General features: G+C 36.3%; 1 protein-coding gene across 1 annotated transcript in view; it reads left to right on the forward strand.

Moving 5' to 3' along the window:
• LOC115520781 (leucyl and cystinyl aminopeptidase) overlaps positions 1-24868 on the forward strand; it is a 94142-nt gene extending 69274 nt beyond the window's left edge. The window contains exons 10-18 of the mRNA XM_030325448.1: positions 1001-1161; positions 1400-1488; positions 7431-7614; positions 8744-8900; positions 15125-15309; positions 16739-16900; positions 19208-19348; positions 19999-20080; positions 20947-24868. Coding sequence (XP_030181308.1) covers positions 1001-1161; positions 1400-1488; positions 7431-7614; positions 8744-8900; positions 15125-15309; positions 16739-16900; positions 19208-19348; positions 19999-20080; positions 20947-21078 — 1293 coding nt within the window. The 3' untranslated portion in view covers positions 21079-24868. The remainder of the gene's footprint in view (positions 1-1000; positions 1162-1399; positions 1489-7430; positions 7615-8743; positions 8901-15124; positions 15310-16738; positions 16901-19207; positions 19349-19998; positions 20081-20946) is intronic.
• The last annotated feature ends 1004 nt before the right edge of the window (positions 24869-25872 follow it).

A 25872-nucleotide genomic window follows, 5' to 3' on the forward strand; every position in this document is an offset into this window, starting at 1 on the left:
ATTAGTCCTTGACACTTAAGAGTTGCTTCCAAATCACTGTTGTTTTTTTCTCTTATCGTATGGTAACATTTCAGTTGAAAGCCACATTATTTACTTTATACCCATATTATCTCCTGACATTTAGAATATATTTCTTCCTTTCTGACTGACTTCAGCTTCTGCATCCATAGTGTTTTCCTATCCCAACCTCGTTCTTAACATTATCCTCAGGTTTGTCAGCCTCCACATCATATGCACTGGCCTCTTCATTTCTGTTCTGTTTTGAAGACCCAAAGGTGCCTTGCTTTTGGGAAAGCTTGTTTTCTTCCCATTCCCTTATCCAGAAATGAATAGATTAGAGCCATGAGAAATGTCATATTAATATTGCAATGAGTTTGCAATATTTGATCCATCCTTTTCTGCTTTAAATAAATGGGCATATGGAGACTGAGGTTAAGGCTGCCATAGTAGAGTGGTACTGTTACCAAACAAAGTACTTAATGATTTTAGTTGCTTGCAATTCACATCCATATGTAGTCTAGAAGAATGATTTGAATGATAAGGTTACCTCACCTGCTTTAAAGAGATAGTTTTTCTACAATGTCTTCTTAATCATTGATACCAGATGTCTTTAGGGGATGGTGGGCTTTAGAGGGTCTATGAACCTGACACTGGATTCTAGATTTTGCAGATAAGTTGATGTAATTTCTTGGAGAAAGGGTCTGTGACTGTCAAAACAGTTAACCACTGTTCTCTGGAGAAACTTAAAGTTGAGGCAGCTGACGTGTTTATATCTTATTCTGCTGCTGCTTTCTGGCACTCTCACAGAATTAGTTCTTCCAAAGGTGAATGTCAACATTTACAAAAATTTAACTCCATATTCATGCTTCTGTTTTTATGTTAACATTACATGTAGTCTTCATAGAATGTGGTAGGCAGAGAGGGAAAGGTTTTGTTTTTAAGCAAAAATAATTCATATATATATATATATATATATATATATGTATATATATACATATAGGTCACAAACAAAACACTAGATGTAAAGAAAATGATGAAAACCTGGACCCTGCAAAAAGGATTTCCTTTAGTGACTGTCCAAAGAAAAGGAAAGGAGCTTCATGTACAACAAGAAAGATACTTTTTAAATGTGAAGCCTGAAATTCAGCCTTCAGATGCAAGGTGTGTTCCTGCTTTTTCTTCCTGTTACCTATCTCTTTTGTATCCTTGGGTTAAAGTATTTTGTAATCACAATCTCTTAAGAAACCTAAGAAGATTATCTTTTTCTGGAAATAGCTTGAAAAATTCTCCTTCCTGCCAAAAAGGGGGGTGGGGGGAAGACCCAACAAATTATGTGTAAATGACTGAGCACTGACTGAAATACTGGAAAGAGTAATCTTCCAATATTTTCTTTTTACAGCTATCTCTGGCATATTCCATTATCCTATGTCACTGAGGGAAGAAATTACTCAAAATATCCATTGGTATTTTTACTGGACAAGAAATCAGGTTTGACTATAATTAACTCTTTTCTGAGAAGAAATTGAAAACAATATATTTTTTAGAAATCTGACCAAGCAGCAGAAGGAGATTTTACTTTGCAAAGTGCATACTGTTTGAACTGGTTTTATGAGTCATCTCTACAAGATGTGACTAAAGTGACACTGATTCCATGTTTCACGTATCAAGTCAGTCATTCTTATTCATGTGAAATAAAGTACAAAAAGTTGCGCTGTGTTTTTATATCCTAGATAAATATTTGTTGTTACAAAGAAGTAGTACAGGTAGAGCAGTCTCTTGAGGTATATGCTCTGCTGTTCACTCTCTAGGGGTGAGCTTGGGCAACTGCATTCCACAAGCATCGTAGATGATTCTTGCGCATAATAAAGGTTGATCATGATCCAGATTTATAGTAAGTAAGCATTACAAAATGTCCTGTGAACATAATGTACATTTTTGGTAGTAAGAAAATGGGTAAGAAATTATGTTTGTAAGGAAGCAGATAGGAAAATGTAAAGATGATATATGTTGACCCACAAGGAGCCTATAAAAAACAATTGAAATATAGTGTCTGACCATTTGTTAAATACCACTATGAATGCCACACCATGTATCCTCTTAATCCATGTCCTGAAACAATAGGAAAACCTTGGGCAAGAACCATTAGTGATACTCTAGATTTATGGAAAGGGAAAATTTCTTGTTTGAATTTGTATCTGGTGGTCAAGCCTCTGTTTTTGAGGGAGGAGTGTAGCCTAGTAGTTAACGGGCTATACTTTGGAGCCAGGTTATCTGGTGCACTGGTATTATTGTAGGTGGTCATGTGACTCCCTGAGCCTCATTCCCTCAGCTACTGAGTGGAGACAGTGATCGTACTTATAGTGTTATCATGAGGATGGGGTTAATTTATGTGAAGTACCTAGAATAATGTCCGGCATTTTGTTATTAATGTATTATTGAAAAAAAAATCCTCACACACAGTATTACCCATATTACATGAAATCTAGAAAATGGAGAACAAATCACCTTGTCACAACTATTATCATGATTACTTCTTTTGAGTCATTTTTAAAATATTTTTTACTTAGTTGATACCATTGTGTATAAGTGATTTTTATATCTTGCCTTTTTTTAAAACAAAAAACTTAACACATATAATATTTGACTTCATCTTTACTGCTAGACACTTGACTCACCACTTGTCTCTAAAAAAAAATGTCTCAGGGGGCGCCTGGGTGGCGCAGTCGGTTAAGCGTCCGACTTCAGCCAGGTCACGATCTCGCGGTCCGTGAGTGCGAGCCCTGCGTCGGGCTCTGGGCTGATGGCTCAGAGCCTGGAGCCTGCTTCCATTCTGTGTCTCCCTCTCTCTCTGCCCCTCCCCCGTTCATGCTCTGTCTCTCTCTGTCCCAAAAATAAATAAATGTTGAAAAAAAAAAAAATTAAAAAAAAAAAGTTTAAAAAAAAATGTCTCAGTAGAAATTTAGGGTCTTAAATGTTTTGTTATTGTATGAACTTCTTCATAAGAATGCTTCTCAGAAATGAAGACTGTTATCTTTTGTGATTTAGTACACATTTCTAAATTGCCCTTCAGTTATGTGGTAATAATTTGTAATGCCAGTTGAAATACAGGTGCGTGCCAGTTGAATTGCAGTTTCACTAGAGTGGAGTGTTAAAACAGTCTCATTATTTGAAATGCTAAGAACATTTCATAATGTTGTATCTTTGATTAATATCACAGCCAGAGGTGTAAGGAAGGGCAGCATTCTTTGATGAAAACAAAACTTCCAAGTGGCCTTGGAAGGATAGACCCTGACTTAAGAGACAACAAATAATCCCATCTCCATTTTTGGACCGATAAGGAAAATTTTCAAACCTCCCAGTAGTATATAAGTTTTTTGGTAGTATTAGAAATAATAGGACAATGAGAAATCTGCTTTTATGTGCCCATAATTTTTAGCTCAGTTTGTGTGTGTTTCTTAAACTCTTTTTGAGATTCACACCCCAAAGCCTAGCTCATGTTTTCATGCTATAGTCTTTTCTCCCTAAGCCTGTACCTGGCACTCCGTGCTTCTGCTGTCCAAAAGTGGTTTCGGCAAGTCAAACGTGCTATACTGCCTCTTGTCTCTGGGCCTTTGCAGATGCTGTTTTCTTGACTGGAAGAACACTCTTGCCTTTCCACCTCCTCGATTTATTGCTATTCATCCTTCAGGTCTCAATGTGCCCATTGCTTGCTCCAGGAAGCTCCAGAAAGGCAGAGATCATGGCTATATGAATCACTTTTGTGACTTTAGCACCCAGTAGGCACACAAAATTTTTTTGAATGAATAAATTTTAGTTTGTAATGAAGTCACTCAATATCAAATCTCACTGTAAAAAGTTTTAGGAAAAGAACATTTAGAGCATGATGAAATGATATCTTCTTTTCCCTTCATTTGGAAATATTCTTGCTAAAGGGGAATATACAAAATGTACTATAATATAATTGGTTTAATCTGGAGCTGGAACTGAGCCAATAGATGATGAAAGCAGCGTCTGTTACTTTCTCTTCTCAACTGTTACTTCCCTTGCTGCTGCTGTTTTAATTCCTGGCAGTTCCAGTTCTGAGTGCCCACACTGAAAATGTTCTGTCCTCACAAAAAATTGTGTTGACCCTGAGGACAGTTGAGTCTTCTTGGTTCTTAATGCTCAAGTGACAAGCACTCTTATTTTAATTGCATCTTAATTGTTTTCTATTCTCAAAAGAAATGTAGCAGAGACAGTGACTCTAGAGGCTAATTTTTTGACTTTAGTACATTGTGTTAACGTAATGGTTTGTTAAATCTGTAGTATATTTCCATGTGTTGTAAGGCCAGGGTTGCTGGCTTAGTACATAGCATTCAGTCAAATATAGGAATTTATATTTAATCAAGATTTTTGTCACTCTTCCCCACATACATGAATTTGGAATGATTAACAGTTGTTGTACATAAGAAAGTCTGAAAGGGGCCATTTTTTCAGGCCACATATTGAGGAAATTACACTAAAATAGTGTCTTTCTCTCCCTTCCCTTCCTTTTTCTCTCTCCCCTTTTCCCTCTCTATCCCCTCCCTCATCCATATCTTACTCAGACCTAAGCTCTTTATAGGAAATCTTTATATTACATCTAACTTGAAACATGATATCACTGTGCCAGAAATATTTATCTGAAACTAAAAGACATGTCATTGTCTTTGAATGAAAGGCATTTGGAAAAAAAAAATAATAAGGAAGGGCATATAATTAAGGTATTTATCATGTGCCATTCTTTGAGCTTGCCTGTTTCCCCCTAGTAAAATAAAGGAGAATAAAAGGGTATTGGAGAAAGGAATGCTTTTGAACAAGAGGGGATGCAGTTTAAATGCATGTATCATGCTAACCCTCTGGAGCAAGCTACACAGGAAAATTTTCAACTTTGTTGTAAAAGCTTGTTTTTTGTTTCTGTGCTTCAATGTTTCTGTTTAAAACAGTAGTTGATTTTCAAAACTCATTGACAAATGGTTTTTAAAATCACTACTAAATTACTTCATCTGCTTCTGCCATATAAGATTGGAGTTACTCTTTTTTAATACTCAATGGACTGTGAAAATTGAACTCTTAATCTGTTAATGATTATAATGAATTAAAAACATATGAGGGTAGCCTCATCCACTTTTGAGCTGCAGGATGTAGTTACCTCCCTTGTGTGCAAAGCTATTATTTTTTGATACCTGTGGTTTTAAGGTCCTTCATTCTGGATCATTCAGAAGACCTGAAAGAGACTAGTATGTTCATAGATTCTTTAAATGATAGCTCTTCTCTCCATGCTGTTGGCTGCACTGCTTTATATTCTGTCATCGAGATGACAGTAACAATTTCAAGTACACTCCCAGCTGCCCCTCTCCTCTCTACTGTCTCGAATTGGCTAAGTTTATAACATGGCAAATTGCTTATCAGCCAAAATACACTGTATTTCAGTATTGTCCTACATCCATCCAGTGGAAGAATTGCCATACTTATCATTTCTTGCCTCCATTTTTGGGGAAAGGGAGATTTAGAGCTCTTTAGTCCTTCTTCCCAAGGGCCTTTCTTGATAAAAGCTCGACAGGAAATTGTGTTTGTAACCTGGAGAATGTCAATATTTTTGCCATACTTAATGATAAAGTTAATTTCATTAGTCATCATTTTGTTAAAATAGCTCCAACCTGGAGCAGCTACTTTGTCATCACAATTATTCCTTAGAACTTCCTTCTGCTCTACAAAAAGAAATAAATCCTATTAACGTAATCGATCTTTCCCATCTGCTGCTGTATCAGCAATATGGGAAATTTTTTAGTGAACAAGACTGATTATCTGATATTTCATATTAAGACATGATCAGAATGTAAGTCTTTCCCATCATAAACATCCTTTGTAGTTTCAGCAGAATTGGAGTACTAAAATATTAAGAGAATTTGATAAATTTTAATAATTCTTGCTTTTGAAGTTGATAGACCCTGAGACTTCAGGTACCAAAGGGTTTAAATGTATTTCTAAAGCATTTTATGTGCAAAAACCATCATACAGAGTTGTTTTGACAGTAAAAATTTTAAGACAGCCTAAATATTTCTGAAGAGGAGGTTGGTTAAACTGTGGTAGGTTTTTTAAATGGAATTTTATGAAGTTATTTGAATATTGCTTATGAAGATAATGGAAAAATGGCTGTGGTTGAAATCTGTTAGGTAAAAAAGCAGTACAAAAATAAATGCACATCTATCCACTGTATGAAATATTACATCATTTAAGATGTGTATAGGAAAGGTCTTGGCAGGAAATATACCCCACAATGCTATCCCTGGCAGACTGGCTGACTGTAGATTATTTTCCTTATCTCTACTCCTCTTATATAATTTTTAAAAATTAGTACTCCTTTATTTATTTATTTGAGAGAGACCATGCAGGTGGTGGGGAGGAGCAGAGGGACAGAGAGAGAATCTTAAGCAGGCTATGAGCTCAGCACAGAGTCTCATGTAGGGCTCAAATCTACAACCCCTGGGATCATGACCTAAGCTGAAATCAAGAGTCAGACACTCAACCAGCTGAGCCACCCAGGCACCCCTAATACTCTACTTTAAGAGGACTACTCCTGAAACCATTATTAGTCTACATGTTAACTAATTTGGCTTTAAATAAAATTTAAAAAAAATTGGAAGGAAAACTTATAAACATCTTTCAAACCCTATGTAGATTTCTTTTGAAAACATTTGCCGTGGCATAGTTATCTTGTTCACTTATTTAGTAACTCACCAAGTATTTTTTGAGTACCTGCTAAGAGCAGTGTTCTGGGCACTGAGGGATTAGCATTAAACAGAATGGTAAGTTCATGGACCTATATTCTAATAAATAGTAAATCTTAAGATGCTTAGAAGCATACCCTTAACTATTATATTAAATCCAAGCCTTGTTGCCAACTTTAAAGGACATTTCTTGATTAGTAACTTAAAGGATGTTAAAAATTCCTACATAGATTTCGTAGTCAGGTTTTATAGTAATATATTTTTGTCATCTTGTATTTCATAGCTCCTTATTAATTGAAATCATTCTATATAAATTTCTATGAATTCTCTCAACATTTATATATGTAATGGTAGGGGCCCCAAAAGTGCATATCACCATATTTTCTTTTTCTAGCAGTAACATTTATATGATATTCTACTTGCCTGACTATATTAAATTGTAAGATTTTTGACAGAAGGGATATATCTGTCCAGTTCACCATTAAATAAATAATTGTTAATGAATGGTGATCTTTGCTAACATTAAAATAACTGCACTGGGAGGCAGACATTTAGTTTCTTAGTAGAATAATTAAATGTAAAAACATCCTATATTAACTTTGAAACAAACAAAATGTCCATTTAATACTTTTTCTTCCCCTGTTATCTTCTCTCTCTCTCTCATTCTTTGGTCTGTATTAGGTGTCATCAATCTTACAGAAGAAGTGCAGTGGATCAAAGTCAATACAAACATGAATGGCTATTATATTGTACACTATGCAGATGATGACTGGGAAGCACTAATCAAACAGTTGAAAACGAATCCTTATGTCCTGAGTGACAAAGACCGAGCCAACCTCATCAACAACATCTTTGAACTTGCAGGGTAGAGTGTGCTTGGTTTGGGTTTGTTTATTTTTAAACAAGTGTTATTGTGGGGGGAGAAAAAAAACTTTAGAAAAACAGTTGAAAAGGACTGGCATATATTGCCTGTTAGGTATAATTCATTCTGGATGATTGGGAAGATATAAAATACAATCCTTGCCTTCATTGGTGTTACAATCTGTATAGAAACATCAGCTACAAACATATTGAACAGTTAAGTAACAGTTAAGATTACAATATTAACAACCAGGACACATGTTTGCTGAATATATTGATCTAGGAGTTCAGGCTTTGCTTTATTTCATGAGAGAATTCTTTTCAAGCAGCTTGGTTAGTTCTTACCCACTGGTTTGAGTGATGTCTCTGAGAATTGGGGCCTTCTTATTTGGTTACAGCTTGCCTCCCAACCACTCTGTGCATTACAGAATCCCAAAACCAAGTGTGGTCGTGACCGTGTGTGTTAGATATCCTCCAAATAAGAGTACCAGCTTAGGCGGTTAATGGGTCTAGAGACACACAGAATATTCAAAAGTATTATTTTGGACTGCTCTTGACCTTCTTTTCGTTCATTTTTAATGAAGTAACTATTGATCATCTCAGCCATCATTGTTATGATTTCTCTTATGTGGTTAATTTTTAAAATGCACTCACCATAAATTCACAGTGGACCTTGACTTAACGAGTTTGACAAATTCCCGTACAAATAACAAAATATTTTCTTTTTGATTCAGATCCTCTTTATGCCACTTGTTCTCACCTGGTAAATATATGAAATTAATTAATTAATTAATTAATTAATTAAATAAATAAAATTAGTACTCTTCATCTTTTCTCATCTAAGACACTGACTTATGTCTCAGTAGCATGACTCAGTAGCAATTTATAGGTAACTTAGGGAATAAAACCTGAGCTATTGTTTATCTTTCTCATGAAATGTATCTTTAACCTTGGGTCACACACATGAACTTAATCAAAGATAATAATATTTAGTCTAACTTTACAGAATGCCACTTTAAGCTTACATTTTAGTTCTTGAAGACTCACCATCTATTCCTGAAGTTTCTCAGCATGTGTATAGAGTTCATCTGCTTCTCTCAGCATATTGACTTTTCTGTTCTTTTACCCTTTAGCCTAGGCAAGGTGTCTCTTCAAAGGGCCTTTGATTTGATTGATTACCTTGGAAATGAGACCTATACCGCCCCCATCACTGAAGCCCTGTTCCAGACAGGCCTCATCTATAACCTCCTTGAAAAGCTGGGACACATGGATCTGGCCTCAAGAGTAGTGGTGAGTCTACCTTATTGCCAACTTGTCTTTGTTGCTTGCCTTTAATGTGTCATTCACAGTTCTAGGCTGTAAAGGCAGCCGGTCACGTTCCCTTTTCTTCACTCTACTAGTGGTGAAATCTTTACTTTGAATCAAAATGGCATTGCTTACCAGGAAGAATTGATAAAGGCTTAGCGTGACATGGTATTGTTTGAATATCAAAATACAGCCTTCTGACACTGCTGCCAAAATGAGATCACATGAAAAGAAAACTCTCTTCAAATCTCAGTTTATTTCTATATAATAAATGCTCAAAATGGGTCCTTTTGCAATGTGGTGTTCCCCACTGATTTCCTAGTGGTCATTATGAAATGACAGTTATGTTTGTATTGAAGAATATTCTGTTTTAGGAGTCCTTACTGATAACTGTCTTATGGATGATGATGCTGGTGGATAGATTTATCTGCAGAGCACTAAAGGAATCTTGGTAGTGGTGACTGCTTTACTTTTTTAAAACCAGTTTCTTGATCTTAACAGTTGTTAGTTTAGACACTTTCAATATTAAATTGTTGACAGAGTCTTTAAATGCTTGGGAAGGAGAGATGAATTCTTTGTTTCATCTTGCTCTCTGAATCAGCACATTCTGACAATAAGGTTTGCTTTATGAATCAGTCAGGTTTGCCAGGGCCCAGACAAAAGGAATCTCTCAGAAAAAGGAAGAAAGTATTAGAATAGAAATGAGAATTTCTTTTAGGGTTTTGATGTTCTTACTGGTCAAAGGAAAGGGTTAGATTACATCTCTTTCTCTGTCTCTGTCTCTTTCTCTTTTTCTCTCTCTCTTTTTTTTATTATTAAAAAAGAAACAACCTCCTTTCTGCCTCTTACTGTTCTGCACATCCCCTGTTATGAGTTCTCTCATCACAGTGACGGGAGGCAGTACATGGCTGGTGGGCCATATGGAGCTTGAAAAGAACCCTTCTTCCCAAGTCTCTGATCTGACCCTAAAAGAGCCATGCCTATCCTTACCCATAACTGTAGTATGTAAGTTAGATGATTTCTGAGGTTTTTTCAAACTGTTAGGATTTTTATCATTCTTCTATATCATAAGGCTATCTATCACCATCCTTAATAAAAACCAGAGTCTTCAGAATGTGACTCAGCACATAGTGTTACTCAATAAATATTGAGCAAATGAGTGAAATACACCAGAAACTGGTACATTTCAGTGCTTGTTTTATTCTGCACACCATGCTTAGTGCTTAATGTAGATAACCTTGTATAATCTTCACACAATGCCAGATAGATACTTCTTTTATTTTTTAATGTTTATTTTTGAGAGAGACAGCATGAATGGGGGAGGGGCAGAGAGAGAGAGGGAGACACAGAATCCCAAGCAGGCTCCAGGGTCCAAGCTGTCAGCACAGAGCCTGACGCTGGGCTCGAACTCATGAGCCACGAGATCATGACCTGAGCTGAAGTTGGACGCTTAACTGACTGAACCACCCAGGCACCCTGCCAGATAGATATTTCTACCCCCATTATACGGATGAGGAGACTACTTAACTTCCCCAAAGTCATTTACCAAGTAAATTTTAAAGCTGAGCTTCAAACCCAGATTAGTTCCACTCTCAAGCCCACCATTTATATTATATTGCTGTATTTTAAATTAATTTGTATTCTAGCAATGTCATCTTTCAAAAGATACCTTTTTGTTGGAAAGATCAAGGCTGTTTCTTTCCTATCATTTTTTTTAATTGAGATTTTAAATTAAAACAGTTTGAAAAACTTGTAGACCATGTGTTTAAGGTTTAAAATGACGGACTTACATCTAGTTCCTTGAAAATAAAGTTGTCAACTTACTATTTGAGATTTCTTTTATATGCAAAATGTTAATGACTTTTTTAATAGTATTTGTATGAATTTTCAAGAAGTATGCAAATAACATATTGATCTCTTTAGGGCTCCAACACCGACTTTCTCCTGTTAGTATATTAAAGAAATTGGCCATTTGTTAGCCACTTCAGCAACCATAGCTGGACATGTGCATTGTTCGCAGTTTGCAGCTATTATGAATTACAATACTATGAATATTCTTATACATATCTGTTTTGAATATCTGTATGCATTTCTATGGGCTGTGTCTGGAAGTGAAATTGCTGAGTCATAACATATTCGTAGTTAATACTGTACTATCAAATCGTTGTTTGACATTATAGCACTTTGTGCTCCGTCAGCAATGCATGAGAATTTGAGTTCTGTTCTGGCTCTATATCCTTGCCAACACTTCGTATTAATAGTAAATCTTACTCCCTTTAGCCATTTGGTTGGGAGCATAGTGGTATTGCAATTTTGGCTTTAGTTTGTATTTCCCTAATGACTAGTGAAGATGAATTCCTTTTGATTTGTTTAATGACCATTGGAGGTACACTTTTGTTAAATGCCCAAGTCTCTGATGTTTTTTCCATTGGATATTCTGTCTTTTTCTGATTCATTTGTACAGCTCTTTATATATTCAAGAGATGAGTCCTTTGTTGCTCTTGTACATTTACAAGTATCTTCTCCCCCTCTGGCTTGCTTTTTCAATCTCTTAATTATGCTTTTTGATTAGCGTAAATTCTTAATTTTAGTGTATGAAATCTGCCAACCCAAGGATATTCTCCTTTGTTCTCTTCTGGAGACTTTATTATTTTACCTTACACGTTTAGATCTATGATCCATCTGGAATTGATTTTCGTGTATGCTGTGAGTGAGACACAAAGATTCATGTTTTTGATACAGCTATCCAGTTGGTCCAGCACCAGTGTGCTTCATTGTGTACAGAGATTTTTCTCTTATTGAGTTTTTATAACTACTTTTGAGGTTATTAGTGCCATATCAAATCAACACCATTTGGGGTAGTTTTTTTAGTTTCCTTGGGCTGCCATAATAAATTAGTAAAACCTGTTGTCTTAAAACAATAAAAACATATTCTCCCACAGTTCTGGAAGCTAGAAGACTAAAATTGAGGTGTTGGGAGAGCAGATTGGTTCCTTCTGAGGGAGAATCTCTTCCATGCCTGTCTCCTAGCTTCAGGTGGTTGCCAGCAATCCTTGGCACTCTTTAGCTTATAGATGCATCACTGTAATTTCCGCCTCTGTCTTTACATGGCATTCTCCCTTTGTTTCTGGGTCCAAATTTCCCTGTTCTTATAAGGGCACCAGTCATTAGATTAGAGCCTACCATAATTCAGCATGACCTTACCTTAAATTGGTTAAATCTGCAAAAACGTATTCCCAGATAAGTTTACATTCAAAGATTCTAGGCAGACCTGAATTTTGGGGACGGGGGAGGGCACACTATTCAACCCACTATAGGTAGCAAATAAGTAACTACATACCACTCGTTTTTTGTTTTGTTTTTTTTTTTTTTTTTACTATTAAAGGATAGTGTTTGGTAGTGAATATGCCATAAGAGTTAGCAGAATATTCTTGAAGCTGCCCAGCTAGTTAAATTTCATGTTGGCAGAAGCCATTCTTACACCTGCCTCTCTCCAGTCACTCTGTTGAGAGCCTAGTGTCAGAAAGCACTTGATACTTACCTCAAGCTATCTCTATGCTGTGAACACAGGTGCTAAACTCAATCTAAGAAGTTAGACATTTTGAGTATTTTCTTACTGTCATGCTTGAGTAACTCTGCGTCTTCATCCTAGATGATAGTTTCCAGTTTGCTGGGCAGGCGTGTGTTTATGAAGAACATACTTCAGGGTGGGGTCCAGAGGACTGATGCTTAGAGGGCAAGAGCAGCCTTAGTGTATATGTGTGAGCCTGTGGGCCCTTTTACTGCTGTAGATCTCGTACACTTGACTGTTAATTAAAGGTCAGGTTAGCTTTAGGTCATCAAGAGGGAGAAACTGTCTCTGAAATTGTTATTCCATTCTTAGGACATTCTGATGCCATCAACACTCTCAAAATATGAAATCTGACACTATAGTTGGAGATTAGAATGGCGGACATTTCTGAGTTCTTGGATCCAATCCTCAGATAGTATTTGTAATTAATACTGGTGTCTAATTAATTTTTTTATGTTGTCACCAGAGCATTGTATAAATATATTGGTCATTTTGTTATTTAGACTGCACATGCCTACATAACGCACACTTCTGAATCACATTTAGTGATGTATGCTGTGGTATGGTGGTGCATAGAGTCTGGAGGCACTTTTCAGTTGTGTCAAATTGTTCACATCTGATGTTAACATCTGATCCCAGCCATATTCCTGTTTCATCACTTACAAGTCTGTCATTCTTTTACATATGAGGGATTGTTGGGATAAACCTTTTGCGATAAAAGCTGACACTTCACATTTAAGAAGCTCACTTGACCCAAGAAAGAACTCCCTGGGCATATCAGTATAAAATTAAAGCAGTAAATCACAATGTAGTACATAGTATAAATGCCGCCGCCATCTTTCCTGTCTTTTTTATTTTTAAAATCATTTTGTGTTACTGTTCTTGCATTTTATTGCATACTCTGTGTTTGTAGCTTGTCTAACCCATCTGGTTTGTTCTCTTCCCACTTGCCATTTTCATTTTATGAAATCAGGGGATTGGATTCTATTGTTTAATGAGCTTAAATTAAAAAAAATAATTTAGAACCATGGAAAAACAGATTCTAGGTTTGAAGTACTTGTGATATGGTTTATTAATATTAAACATATAACCTGGATTACTTATAAAACTAAAACAGCAGGAATTTTCTGAACACAGAATTATTTCTAAAATAAAATATTTTGCTCTATTATGTTATCATTTGAAATATATGTAAAGTCAACTATTTGAGAAATTCATCTTAACTATTTGGTATCAGAAATAATTAGTAAAATTGTACCCTATAATTCCAGTGGAGTAACTGCTTAGGAACTGGCCTTAGCATCTTCTAGAGTCAGGGTTCCCTTGCTTCCAGTGCTTTAAAGTACCTTTTTTTCCCTACTGGTTTCTTTATGTTTTAGTAAACTCTTATTAACATTGACATTTTTCTCCACTGAGTTTTTTTAATAGTATTTCAAGCATGTAACTTTTTTCCCCCCTCTGATTCTTCCTTTGTATCTATTTGACAGTTAGGAGCAGTTTTTAATTTTCTTGTATTCTTTATTCATTTGGGATGGTTTGCTATCACGCCATTGAGAAAGGCCACTGGGAGACAGCATGTCCAATGCAGCCATGTGTATACAATAGGATCTCCTGCATTGCTTTTATGTTCCTTGGATTATCAGTCAGCATGGCAAGTATTTTTCCACTTCATGTCCTCGCAATGACTCACAGGCTTTGCTACTCACACATTCCACAAGGTGTCTGTTCTCTATTTCATTGCTTTTGAAGCAAGCAAAAGTAAGTTGACATGTTATCACAAATGTGGAGTCCTTCTCCTTGCACAGATTCTTCTTTTCATTCTCATAGCTCCATAAGAGACTTACTTATGGAAGGTCTGCTAAGAAAATGGCCTCAGCAGTTTAAAACTCTCCAAGTAGGATTCATTTTAGGTATTAACACTGGTACTCTGGAAGAATATGATGCTCTGTGAAGAACTTGAACTTATTTTCTGGGGTGTAAGTGTTAAAAACCAATGAATCTAACATACAGGTGTTCACCATACTATTCTTGTTGCTTTACTATAGCTCTGAAAATTTTTTAAATAAAAAGTTGAGGGGGGTTGGGGAAATAACTGTAAACAACTCTTCTTTCCTGCAGGCCTCATTTTCTTGCCTCTTTGTTTAGATTAATTTGTTAGATCATCAAGCTAGTTGATATTTTAAGTATTCCTTTAATATTGGATTCAGAAGCATTTAGACATGTACTTGTCAGTAAAGAAGCACATTTTTCTCACATTGCTTTATGGGTTTATGGATTTAAAGTCACGAGGTCAGAAAGTTTCAACTGGTTTCTAGCAGTGGCTATAGGTGATACTTTTTGGCAGGAAAAATCTCGCTGAGTACACACAGAAGAAATTCTCCTTACCACATGGAAGTAATTCTTTTTTTTTTTTATGTTATATAATTAAGAGTCCCCGTTGGCTATAGCAGCCTATGAATAGCCTTTCTTATTGAATGGTTTTGCCCCAGTTGTACTTAGGCTTCATGTGTCATTTGATATTTATTGGGTAATAACTATGCCCCCCTTTTTCTCCTTGGGTAAATGTTGGGGAAAAAAGATCTTGCTGTCCTGATTTTTTCTGGTTGTCCTAATTATTATTAACATTTTTTCTCTCTAGGCCAGGGTATTTAAGTTACTTCAAAGTCAAATCCAACAGCAAACTTGGACTGATGAAGGCACCCCATCTACTCGAGAGCTTCGGTCAGTCCTGTTAGAATTTGCTTGCACCCACGGCCTAGAGAACTGCAGCACTGTTGCCATGAAGCTCTTTGATGATTGGGTGGCATCTAATGGAACTCAAAGGTGACATGTGCTTCTACACTGATGAACTCTCTTACTCTTTCTTAAATTAATATCATATACTGAAACCAGGATCTTTTCATCCTGGAGTATAAATGTTATAAAACCGAGTGTTAATGTAGGTGATTTCTATGCACTTGTATTGTCAAACAAATTTTTTTTTCAAATTGTATTAAAATACATAAAACATACCATTTACTATCAACATATTCTAAGTGTGCAGTTCCGTAGTGTAAGTATATTCACATTGCTGAGCAGTGAATCTCCAGAACTTTTCATCTTGCAAAATAGAACTCTTTACCAAAACAAATCTCCATTTTCTCCAACCCCCAATCCCTGGCAGCCACCATTCTATTTTCTCTTCTAAATACCTTATGTAAGTGAAATGTACAGTATTTGTCTTTTTGTGACTGGCTTGTTTCACTTAACATGGTGCCCTCAAGGTTCATCTATGTTGTAGCACGTGTGAGAATTTCCTTCTTTTTTAAGGCTGAGTAATCCTTTCTGTGTATATACCACATTTTGTTTCCTCCATTGATAGACACATGAGTTGCTTCCACCTTTTGGCTTTTACAAATAATGCTGCTATGATCATAGGTATATAAATACCTCTTTAAGACTCTTTTAGTCCTTTGAGATGTATACCTAGAAGTGATGTTGCTACATCATATGGTAGTTCTATTTTTAGTTTTTTCAGGTACTGCTCTATTGTTTTCCATAGTGGTTACTCCAGTTTACAATCCCACAAATAGGGCATAAGAGTTCCAATTTCTTCACAACCTCACCAACACTTGTTTTCTGTTTTTTGATAGCACCCATCCAAATAGGTGTGAGCTATCAAACAAGTCTGTTTTAATTTAGGAATATAACATAACAGAAGAAACGTTTTTGATGATGACTGGTTTTCTCCATGTTCCTTATTTTACACTATGGAAATAGATTCAAGCATCAGATGAAAGTTGGGGTGGGGGATTTGGATGACCTTTCCAGCTCTGAGATCTTAATAAAGGCAGAAGACTGTGTTTCTTCCCCTCTTCTCACCACTCTTCCCACACTTGCTGCTGTATTTCCACCATGGAACTTACCACACTATATGGCAATACATTTATTCATTCTGTACGTTGCAATAGTCCCTGTGTTCCTGCAGGGCAGAGAGTGGGTCTCATTCTTCTTCCCATCCCCAGTATCCAGCCAGTTGCCTGCCTGGTTTTTGTGGATGCTTAATGAATAATTATTGCATTAAATTAGATTGATATTCCCTATAATCACACTGCCAGGAAAGTAGCAGCCAACTGAATTAAATATTTTCTTGACTGTTAGTTGTAAAGACTCTTACTTGCTCTGACTCCAAAAGCACCACTAGTCAATTCCTTGCCTTTGTATTCAGGATTTTTTTTCTTGTTTTTTTCATATTTATGTACCTCTCTTACAGCCTACCTACTGATGTCATGACTACTGTGTTCAAGGTCGGAGCACAAACTGAGAAAGGCTGGTCATTCCTACTAAGCAAGTATGTCTCTATAGGCTCTGAAGCAGAAAAGAATAAAATACTTGAGGCTCTTGCCAGCTCCGAGGATGTACGGAAACTTTACTGGTATGAAACCACCCAAGGAATATGATATATAGAAACTAAAAGCATAAAAGCATTGTGCTTCTAGGTTGAGGAGCTCATTTTCTCTGGGATCTCCCGTTTTCTACCTTTACTTGTGGGCCAGACCTGACTTGGAAGGTGTGGGGAGGAGCCCGCATGTGTTGGGCTTCATCTCAGGGATTGGACTGTACAGATGGATAGAAAGTGCTTCGCCTGAAAGAGATTGGGAGATGCCAGAAATCACAATCCCCTTCTGCTTTCTGCTTAAAAACTTTTTGATCGCCTGGCATGTTGTCTTTGATTCCACAATTAGTGCTTCTTTTTATTTATTTATTTTATTATTATTATTATTTTTTGTCAAGGCATTGCTCTGTCCAAGCCATCATTTTGAAAATGCAGACACATAAAAGGTGACATGTGAAAGCTTATAGGTTATACATTCATGTGGATTTGTCAGACCTTTCCTTTTTAACATTCAGCTGATGAAAAGCTAGCGATGGTTGTTTCACATGGGGGAAAGAAGGGCAATAAGTAGGGCTTCCTGGGAGGAAGAGCAATCAGTGTCAGGGTAGAGGCACTGTAAATAACTGAGAGAAACAGGAAGGTATCTTGAAAGTCATCAACGGGAAGGAAAGGAAAAGCATGTGGGTCTCATTGCTTCTCTTGTATAACTTTGCTCAGAGAAATCCTAATAGCGTTCCAGAGATATTCTTAGTTAGCAGCTGCCCAGATCCACTTTCCATAGGATACACTGTAAATAATCATTTTCTTTAAAGTAGTAGCCAGCCTCTGACTCAAGAAAGCAGAGAAAAGTTGTGTATAAATTAGTAATTTTGTTTTAAAATAGTAGTGTTTTACTAATAAATTTCCATTATAAAGCATTTAAACAATACTTAAGAACATGGAATAAAATGTGAAAGTGTCTCTCATCTGACCCTTCGCTTACATCCTTATTCTCTCTTCTCTGTTAACAGTGTCAGTCCTGGTCTGGGTATTTACATATTTAAACATAGGTTTATACTATACCCAGTGCTCTGTAACATTCTTTTTCGTTCTTTGACAGTCTTTGAGATTTGCCTTGTGAGTTCATAAAGTTTATTTCATTTGTTTTTATGGCTACACAGTATTCAATAGTATGGCTCTGTCATAATTTATTTAATCCATCACATGTTGAGGGGCATTTGGGTTTTTCCTCCTATTAAAAATAATTCTGCAGGGGCACCTGGGTAGCTTAGTCAGTTAAGCGTCCGACTTTGGCTCAGGTCATGATCTCACAGTTCGTGAGTCGGGCTCTTTTCTGACAGCTCAGAGCCTGGAGCCTGCTTCGGATTCTTTGTCTTCCTCTCTCTCTGCCCCTCCCCAGCTCGCATTCTGTCTCTTTCTCTCTCTCTCTCTCTCAAAAATAAATAAACATTTAAAAAAATTCAAAAAGTAATCATTATGCATTCTCTTGGGAGTATGTGTTTTCCCACTATAAGCAGGTATTATAGCATGATACATGAGAACTGCATTCATTTGAGTACCAAGCTTTAGAATTTATCAGCTACGGTACTATGACAATTTTACATAACCTCAGTTTCTTACTATAAAATGGAGATAGGTAATAATTACCTATTTCAAGCCTTGTGTCAAGTATTTAGAACATAATATAGTACTTATAGAGTATCAATAATTGTTAGCTATTAATATTAAGAGTGTATTCTGCAATGTATCTTGCTTTTTACATCAAACAGCCCAATTTTTTAAGAGTAGGTGCCTGGGTGGCTTAGTTGGTTAAGCACCCAACTCTTGATTTTGGCTCATGTCATGATCTTATGGTTCATGAGTCTGAGTCCCACATTAGGCTCTGCACTGACAGTGTGGAGCCTACTTGGGATACTTTCACTCTCTTTCTGCCCCTTCCCCACTTGTGCTCTCAATCTCTCTCTCTCTCAAAAAATAAACTTTAAAAAAGTAGTAATATACCTATCTACTCATATCAAATAAGGTTTTTAACAGAAAAAAAATCCAGTCTTCAGAGTTGTAATAAATTCTACTTGAATTTATTTCATAAATGAGCCTACTACATCAAGAACTGTTTATTATTATGTGACAGTGTATTTAAGTCCTTAGCTCATTGGTGAGTTCTCCCTTTATTTAAAAAAAAAAATGACAAATTTTCAGTCTATTGATCAACCTTAGACTGACCCAAAACTTACATCCTTTAAACTGCTTCAGAACCTTCATTAGGAGACCAGTACTAATTTTAAGTTCAGTGATCACTTCATGATGAATAATTATTTTGGGAACCAAATCTGCTTTGCTCTCCAGGTTAATGAAAAAGAGCCTCAGTGGAGATATCATCCGAACACAGAAGCTGTCATTTATCATTAGAACAGCTGGCCGACATTTTCCTGGGCACTTGCTGGCATGGGATTTTGTCAAAGAGAACTGGAATAAACTTGTGCAGAAGTAAGTGTCTCAGATAACTACTAATTTTTAGTATTCTCCAGTTCTGCATTTAAAAATGTTCTCAGTGTTGTATTGATTCACAGGATTTAAGGTTTGCTGTGAGAGGAAAAATGCTTCACTGACAGTTGAACTGAAGCACCCAGAAATTTCCACCCTTGTAAATGTCATTCCATAACGTGAGGCATTAACGGTGGTGCTCCATTCGAATGCTAATTAAGCCCAACCAGGCTTGACACTTACATCACTTAGCTTCACATGGCCACGGACTATTTGAGAATAGCTCTTGGGTTATGTGTTTTGAAAAGTACCTCTTCATTGCCAAAGAATCAGTTAAGAATTCACACCCACCTCAGTAGCACATGGAGCATTTAATTTCTTTTAAAGTAATAATAGATTAAATGGATTAATAATTTATCTGGGTATCTTTAACTCCTGCCTTTTTCTGCCCAGCTTTTCGTCCTACTGACAGTGAGTATATGTAGGATTACTCCTAATACACTGAGCTTCATTACCCTGGAGCAGGATTTCACTTTGCCTTTGGCCTGTGTAATTTATAGTAAAGTATTTCCTTTGCACTCAAGAACTTTATTTCCCAACAGCTGCCTCATTTTTTTACCTCTCTTTTTGCTCTTGTATTTGTGTTTCTTCAGGTTTCATCTGGGGTCCTATACCATACAAAGTATTGTTGCCGGGTCAACACACCTGTTTTCAACAAAGGCACATTTGTCTGAGGTTGGTTGTATAAAATGTTAGGGAGATCGGGTAATCCTTTCCTCTTAGGCTACTTGGTTTAAGTTAGGTGGTACCTTCTCATGCCAATTCCTGTCCCTCCTCTCTGTCTACTGTGGTCAGCGCTAGTGATTCTGCATTGGGATTACTTTCAAAAGGTGAATATTCAACACTGAGGAAAAATTCTGATGAGAAAGAATTTGGATTCCATTCTCAATATTCCCTTCTCTTCCTGATACAAATAATTGTTTATAATTTTTATAAAGTTTTTTTTATTTATTTTGAGAGAAAGAGAGAGTGCACGAGCAAGGGAGGAGCAGAGAGAGGAGAGAGAGAATACCAAGCAGGCTCCACATTGTCAGCGCCCAGCCGGAAGCAGGGCTCAGTCTCACCAACCATGAGGTCATGACCTGAGCCGAAACCAAGAGTTAGACGCTTAACTGACTGAGCTACTCAGGCACCCCACAAATAATTTTTTTTTAATTAACCAGCATATACAAAGTTTCTTTTTAAGTGGTAATAAAATTGTTTTAAAAAATTTCATTACAAGGGTAAAACTGGACATTAATTCCAACTTTAGGCTACTTCGTTTACTATTACTTGGCTTTTTTTTTCCTATTTTAAATTGGAAAAATTCATCCTTGTGGGAGTAAGAGGAATTCATTGCTAACATTACTTCAGATTTCACCATACTTGATCAGAAACTTGGTGTAAATACTTTGAATATTAAAGTACTTTTTGTTTCTACTCCTTTCAAGACATCAGTATAGCCATGACTAAGTTAAAGCTTATTTGAAAAGGATATTCAGAGTTACCTCTGATTTACTCTTCTTTTCTTCTTTTGAAATACTTCTGCATGCAACTTACAGGTCCAGGCGTTCTTTGAAAATCAGTCAGAGGCAACCTTTCGGCTTCGTTGCGTCCAGGAGGCCTTGGAAGTCATTCAGTTGAATATCCGATGGATGGAGAAGAACCTTAAAACTCTGACGTGGTGGCTGTAGCATGCACACCTGCACCTCATCTTGTCGCCCGTTCAGAGAGCTTGTTAACTTGGGCTCTGCTGCTTTTGCAAAAAGCCAAGGTGAAGCCAGAACCGCTGCCGAGTTGTTTGCACTCTTAGGAGTTCTAGTTAGCTCAGGGCCCGTCTGTACTTTTCATCTGTCTTTTTCGAATTGTCTTTGGGAAGTATGTAGTTATTTATTATAAAATTATATTCGCCTACATGCGTCAACATCTACAAAAACAGTAAGTAATTTTTCTACTTTTAAGATAAAGAAATAGGGAGGAAAAATCTGTTTTGGCCTTCTGTTCTGTTTCTCAGTATCCGGAAAATACTGACATGGTGAAACAAGCAAAGATCTACCATGGGAGCCATCATCTTTGCAGGCTGCTGGTTTGTCAGCCATTTGTTGCTTCTTATTGATAGATGTTACTTGAATGTGGTACAACACTTGGCTTCAAATACTATGGTAATGAAGTTGATGAATCATATAACTGTTAGAAAACTGATCTCAGGTGTGCAGATCTACTTTGATTTGAGGTTTTGATTAACTCTTTATTTTCTGAAAAAAAGTTTAAATAAGATCTATAACTTATATTTTTTTCTGCAGAACAGCCAGGTGCTACAGAATTTTTAAATTTTTGTTGTATTGAAAAACTAAGTAATAAGGACAAAAGATTAAAATTTCCAAATATTTAATAATTATTTTTTCATCTTTTAGGAAAATGTTTCAAACTTAGTTAGCTTTAATTATAATTATTTTATTTATGAATTCTCCAAATCTGTACACCTTTACCACTCCCTGCCATAGATATACCTTATGTTATAAATAAGTATGTCTACATACATGGCAAGCATTTTGTTAATACTGGTGTCTTTTATCCTAACTTTATCACTATTACTAAAAATAATTTGTTTAAGTTACCTTTGACATTACCTGATCATAGACACTTTCTCTGTGAATCATACTCATGTAGATTTTCATGTTATATGGTAGGGTATATTAGAAGCATAGTAGAAGCATATTTTAAAATAGGGCCTTTGAGAAATTGAGCATTTTTATTTGAAGTTCACCATAGTACCTTAAAGGAATAAAGAGAATGTGGGATAGGAGTAATTTGATTCAGATTTAATATGGTGGGCTTTGAATTTTTTCTACTGTCAAAAACAGTACCTTTTTTTAGTTGAAAAATCAGTGGTTTTGTTTTGTTTTGTCTTTATCATGGCCAAACTAACTGATTAAAAGGAACAGCTGAGAAAAAGAAAGAAAGAAAAGGGAAGATGTCCACAGCTGTGTGGCATTTTCACTCCTTGCAAAGGAGAAATACTGTACTTGAATTTTTTGAGCTATGCAGACTTCATACTTAGATTGTGGACTTTCTTTGCTTCTTACGGGAAAGACTTTCTTCCTAATAATTTTTGAGTACTTTATATTTTGTTTGAAAACATCTTGTATGTACGTAAAAAGAGTAGATACCCATTTTCAAGCACTTAAAACACTCCACAGAATCAATGGGAAAGGACACCTTTTTTTTTTTTTTTATTTTAGCAGGTATAAAGCAAAAAATATGTGGGATTGTGTATAAAATTATATTTTACTTTATGAAAATATTTTTATATAACAAGATTTAAAATGCTAGCAAGCTAAAAGCTAGCTTTCTTTAATCCTAGTGTGTTTTCCCCCAATTTAGTCTTTTCTAAACATTTACCTCTGGTTTAGAATACAAAATCTTATATCCTGAGAATCACAGAATACTCAAAAGATGTCTTATTGAAACTGGGGTGATCGTAGGTTTTTATTTGTCTTGTGCTTCCGGAAATGAATGATAGTTTAGTTGATATTGGAAGTTAGTGTGTTTTTATATTTTTAGAGTGGGGAAACATACTAAACTTTGAGGGGTTTTTTGGTTGCTGGTTTTTTACCATATGTTATATTACTAAATTCCACTTTGATACAGAATTTAAATTTTGCTACTTCTCAAAATCAGTTAAGACTTTTCAGTTTTACCTGCCCATCTTTACATGGCTACTGTAATGTATGTTAACTCTGCATATGGCAAATCCTGTACCGAATTATATCATCTTTCCTGAGTGCGTGTGTGTGTGTGTGTGTGTGTGCTTATAGTATGTAGGAAGAGGGTGATGTTTAAATACTTATCAAAACATGAGCTAAAAAAGAGGTAACTTGTAATCCATTGCTATCTTTGTATTCAAAAGCTGTTCATTCCCATGATACTGGATCTATACTGGTTGTAGTGTTATTTATAGGCCTCACCTCAGTTGTTTGTAGTTTTAGCAGCCCTCCCCTCACATTTTCCCACAGGATTCCATAATTTGTAATGTTAAGCTAACCCATCTCTGTATGGCACTTCTAAAAACTATCTCTAAGTCAGGAATATAAGGTTAAGTAACCAGTAGAACATGTTACATAGTAAGTATAACTAGCTTTTGAAGATTATATCACCCCAAACCTTATCTTTGCTCCTGCATCTTGTAGAGCTCAAACAGATGGACGCACAGCAGTCACAGCACGCTTGTTTATGTAAGCACATAGATCCATGACAGTTAAGTGCTGGTTTTCAAGTATTATGTTCATTGCAGAGAGACGATCTACATGAATGTAATAGAAGGGGCACATCATACTAGGTTATTAGGAAAGGTAAAATTGGAAATGTGGAATTGTAGAAGAAAAACGTATGCTTTGGAGATCTGGAAATAGAAATCCAAGGAGTCTAGTTTGTTCCCTTAATAGCAAGAGATTGGATACATTAAACTACAGGTGGGGTCAGCTTCCACCCCAGGCTTGTGCCTTCCTGCATCTTCTTGTTTTACATAGAGATCTCTTTAAGTTAAGTGTTGCTGTTATTTGTGAACTTCTTACCAGCACAGGTTCCACTTAAATGTTAATACTCTTTGCCATTCATGTTTTCATTTCATTGAACAAGAGCTGTCAGCAGAGTTCTGGGTACGTAGAGGATATTGTGCTGCATCAGTCTCACTGGGTGCAGAGCAGAGTCCCTTCTGAGCATAGCAAAGTAAGGAATGAAAGTTACGTGCTGAGTTTGTTGGATTATTGGTAGCCTGTTACTGAGTTGTATTTTAAGAGTCTATGCAACTAAAGCACCTGGACCCATAATCTGCAGTTGGACTGCTGAATTCACGTAACCCCGATTGGTTTCATGGGATTGTGCAGCTCAGGACACATACCATCACCGAGGACAGCATTTTCTTCAGCTGATTCTGCAAAACGAGAATTTCAAATTCTCTGCAAATCTGAATTTCATACATAAGATGCAGCTCTTTTTCTCCCCTTTGCCTTTGTCATTTCGTTTTTATTGGAATTAACTCTTTTGTAAAGAGCTTCTTCTCTCCCCCCTCTGACACTCCCATTTGTACCGTTTTGTTTTTTATTTTTTGGGTTCTTTGTCTTTTTTTTTTTTTTGCATTCTTTTATTTTGCACTTCATTCTCTGCATTAGTAAGTACTAAATTAAAAGTGGCAGTCCAAAAGTATGATAAATTTCCTCTTCTCCCTTTCCTTATTGCCTACATGTTCAATAGCTAATAAAATAGTTGATTGATTTCTTTGAGTGCCTTTTTGGGGGTATATACTTTTTTTTTTAATGTGCATATGTGATTTTGATATGTTTTTGTTTTCTTTCACTTTGTAAACTTTTTCTGATAGTGAAATTCTGTCCTGTGAAAAATCTCTTCCACCTGCCTATAATTGCCTGTGTGGGCAATAGGTACAGAGTAGTTATGTGATGTTTCTTTTTTGGAAGTTGATGGTGATATTGAGGGGAGAGCAGAGTATGTTCTTTTTAAAAATGTGTACAAGATGTTTTTGCTGCTATCTTGTGGGTGTCATTTCATTTTGCACTTAATTCATCTTTCCCATGGATATGTAAATATCTAATGAACTGTGGAGGTCCAGAAGTAGGACACATGTCCCACTTACCCCTCTCCATATTGCCTGCATGGACAGTAGCTAATAGAGTAGCTGTGGGTGCTCTTGCCTTGATCTAGTCTTGGGGGCTCGGGCTTGTATATCATTCTTTCAGGTGTGTGTGTGTGTATATATGTTATGCTACTTTTTTACATTTCATTTTTATATGTCCCTTTGCATGTATGCATATATACTTAATGAAAATTGAAGTTCAGAATATGACAGATTTCCTCTTTTCTCTTTTCCTTATTGCCTCCTTGGGCAGTAGCTAATACTTTGTTTTGTTTTGTTTTGTTTTTGAGGGGGGATGGGAAGTAGGGTATGTACTTAATGTATATAAATAAGTTTGCTACTACTTTGTATTACTTAATTCATTTCGTACGTTGTCCTTCTCAGAGGACATTAAAGTACCTAATGAGACGTGGAGGTCCGGATGTATGACAATCTCCTCTTGTACCCTTCCCTTATTGCCCGTGTGGGCAATAGCTAGTAGAATAGTTGTTGGAGTGGGGTTTGGGGGGAGGGTGGGGGTGGGGACAGGGATGTGTACATGTTGTATATACCTGTTTTTACTACCAAGTTGTATTATTTCATTGGGTGCCCACACTGGCAGGTACCCAATGAACCATGGAGGTCCGGATGTATAACAATCTCCTCTTCTCCCCTTCCCTTATTGCCTGCATGGGCAATGGCTAGTAGAGTAGTTAATTAGTTTCAGGGGTTCTTTTGTGGGCTCGGGGATAAATACTTTTAAATATATATATACATGTATATATATATGTGTGTGTGTGCGCACACACACACACATTTTTACTTCCTTATTACAGTATTTCACTGGGTACCCAGTCCT

The sequence above is a fragment of the Lynx canadensis genome, chromosome A1 (genome assembly GCF_007474595.2).
Source record: "Lynx canadensis isolate LIC74 chromosome A1, mLynCan4.pri.v2, whole genome shotgun sequence".
Classification (NCBI taxonomy): Eukaryota; Metazoa; Chordata; class Mammalia; order Carnivora; family Felidae; genus Lynx; species Lynx canadensis.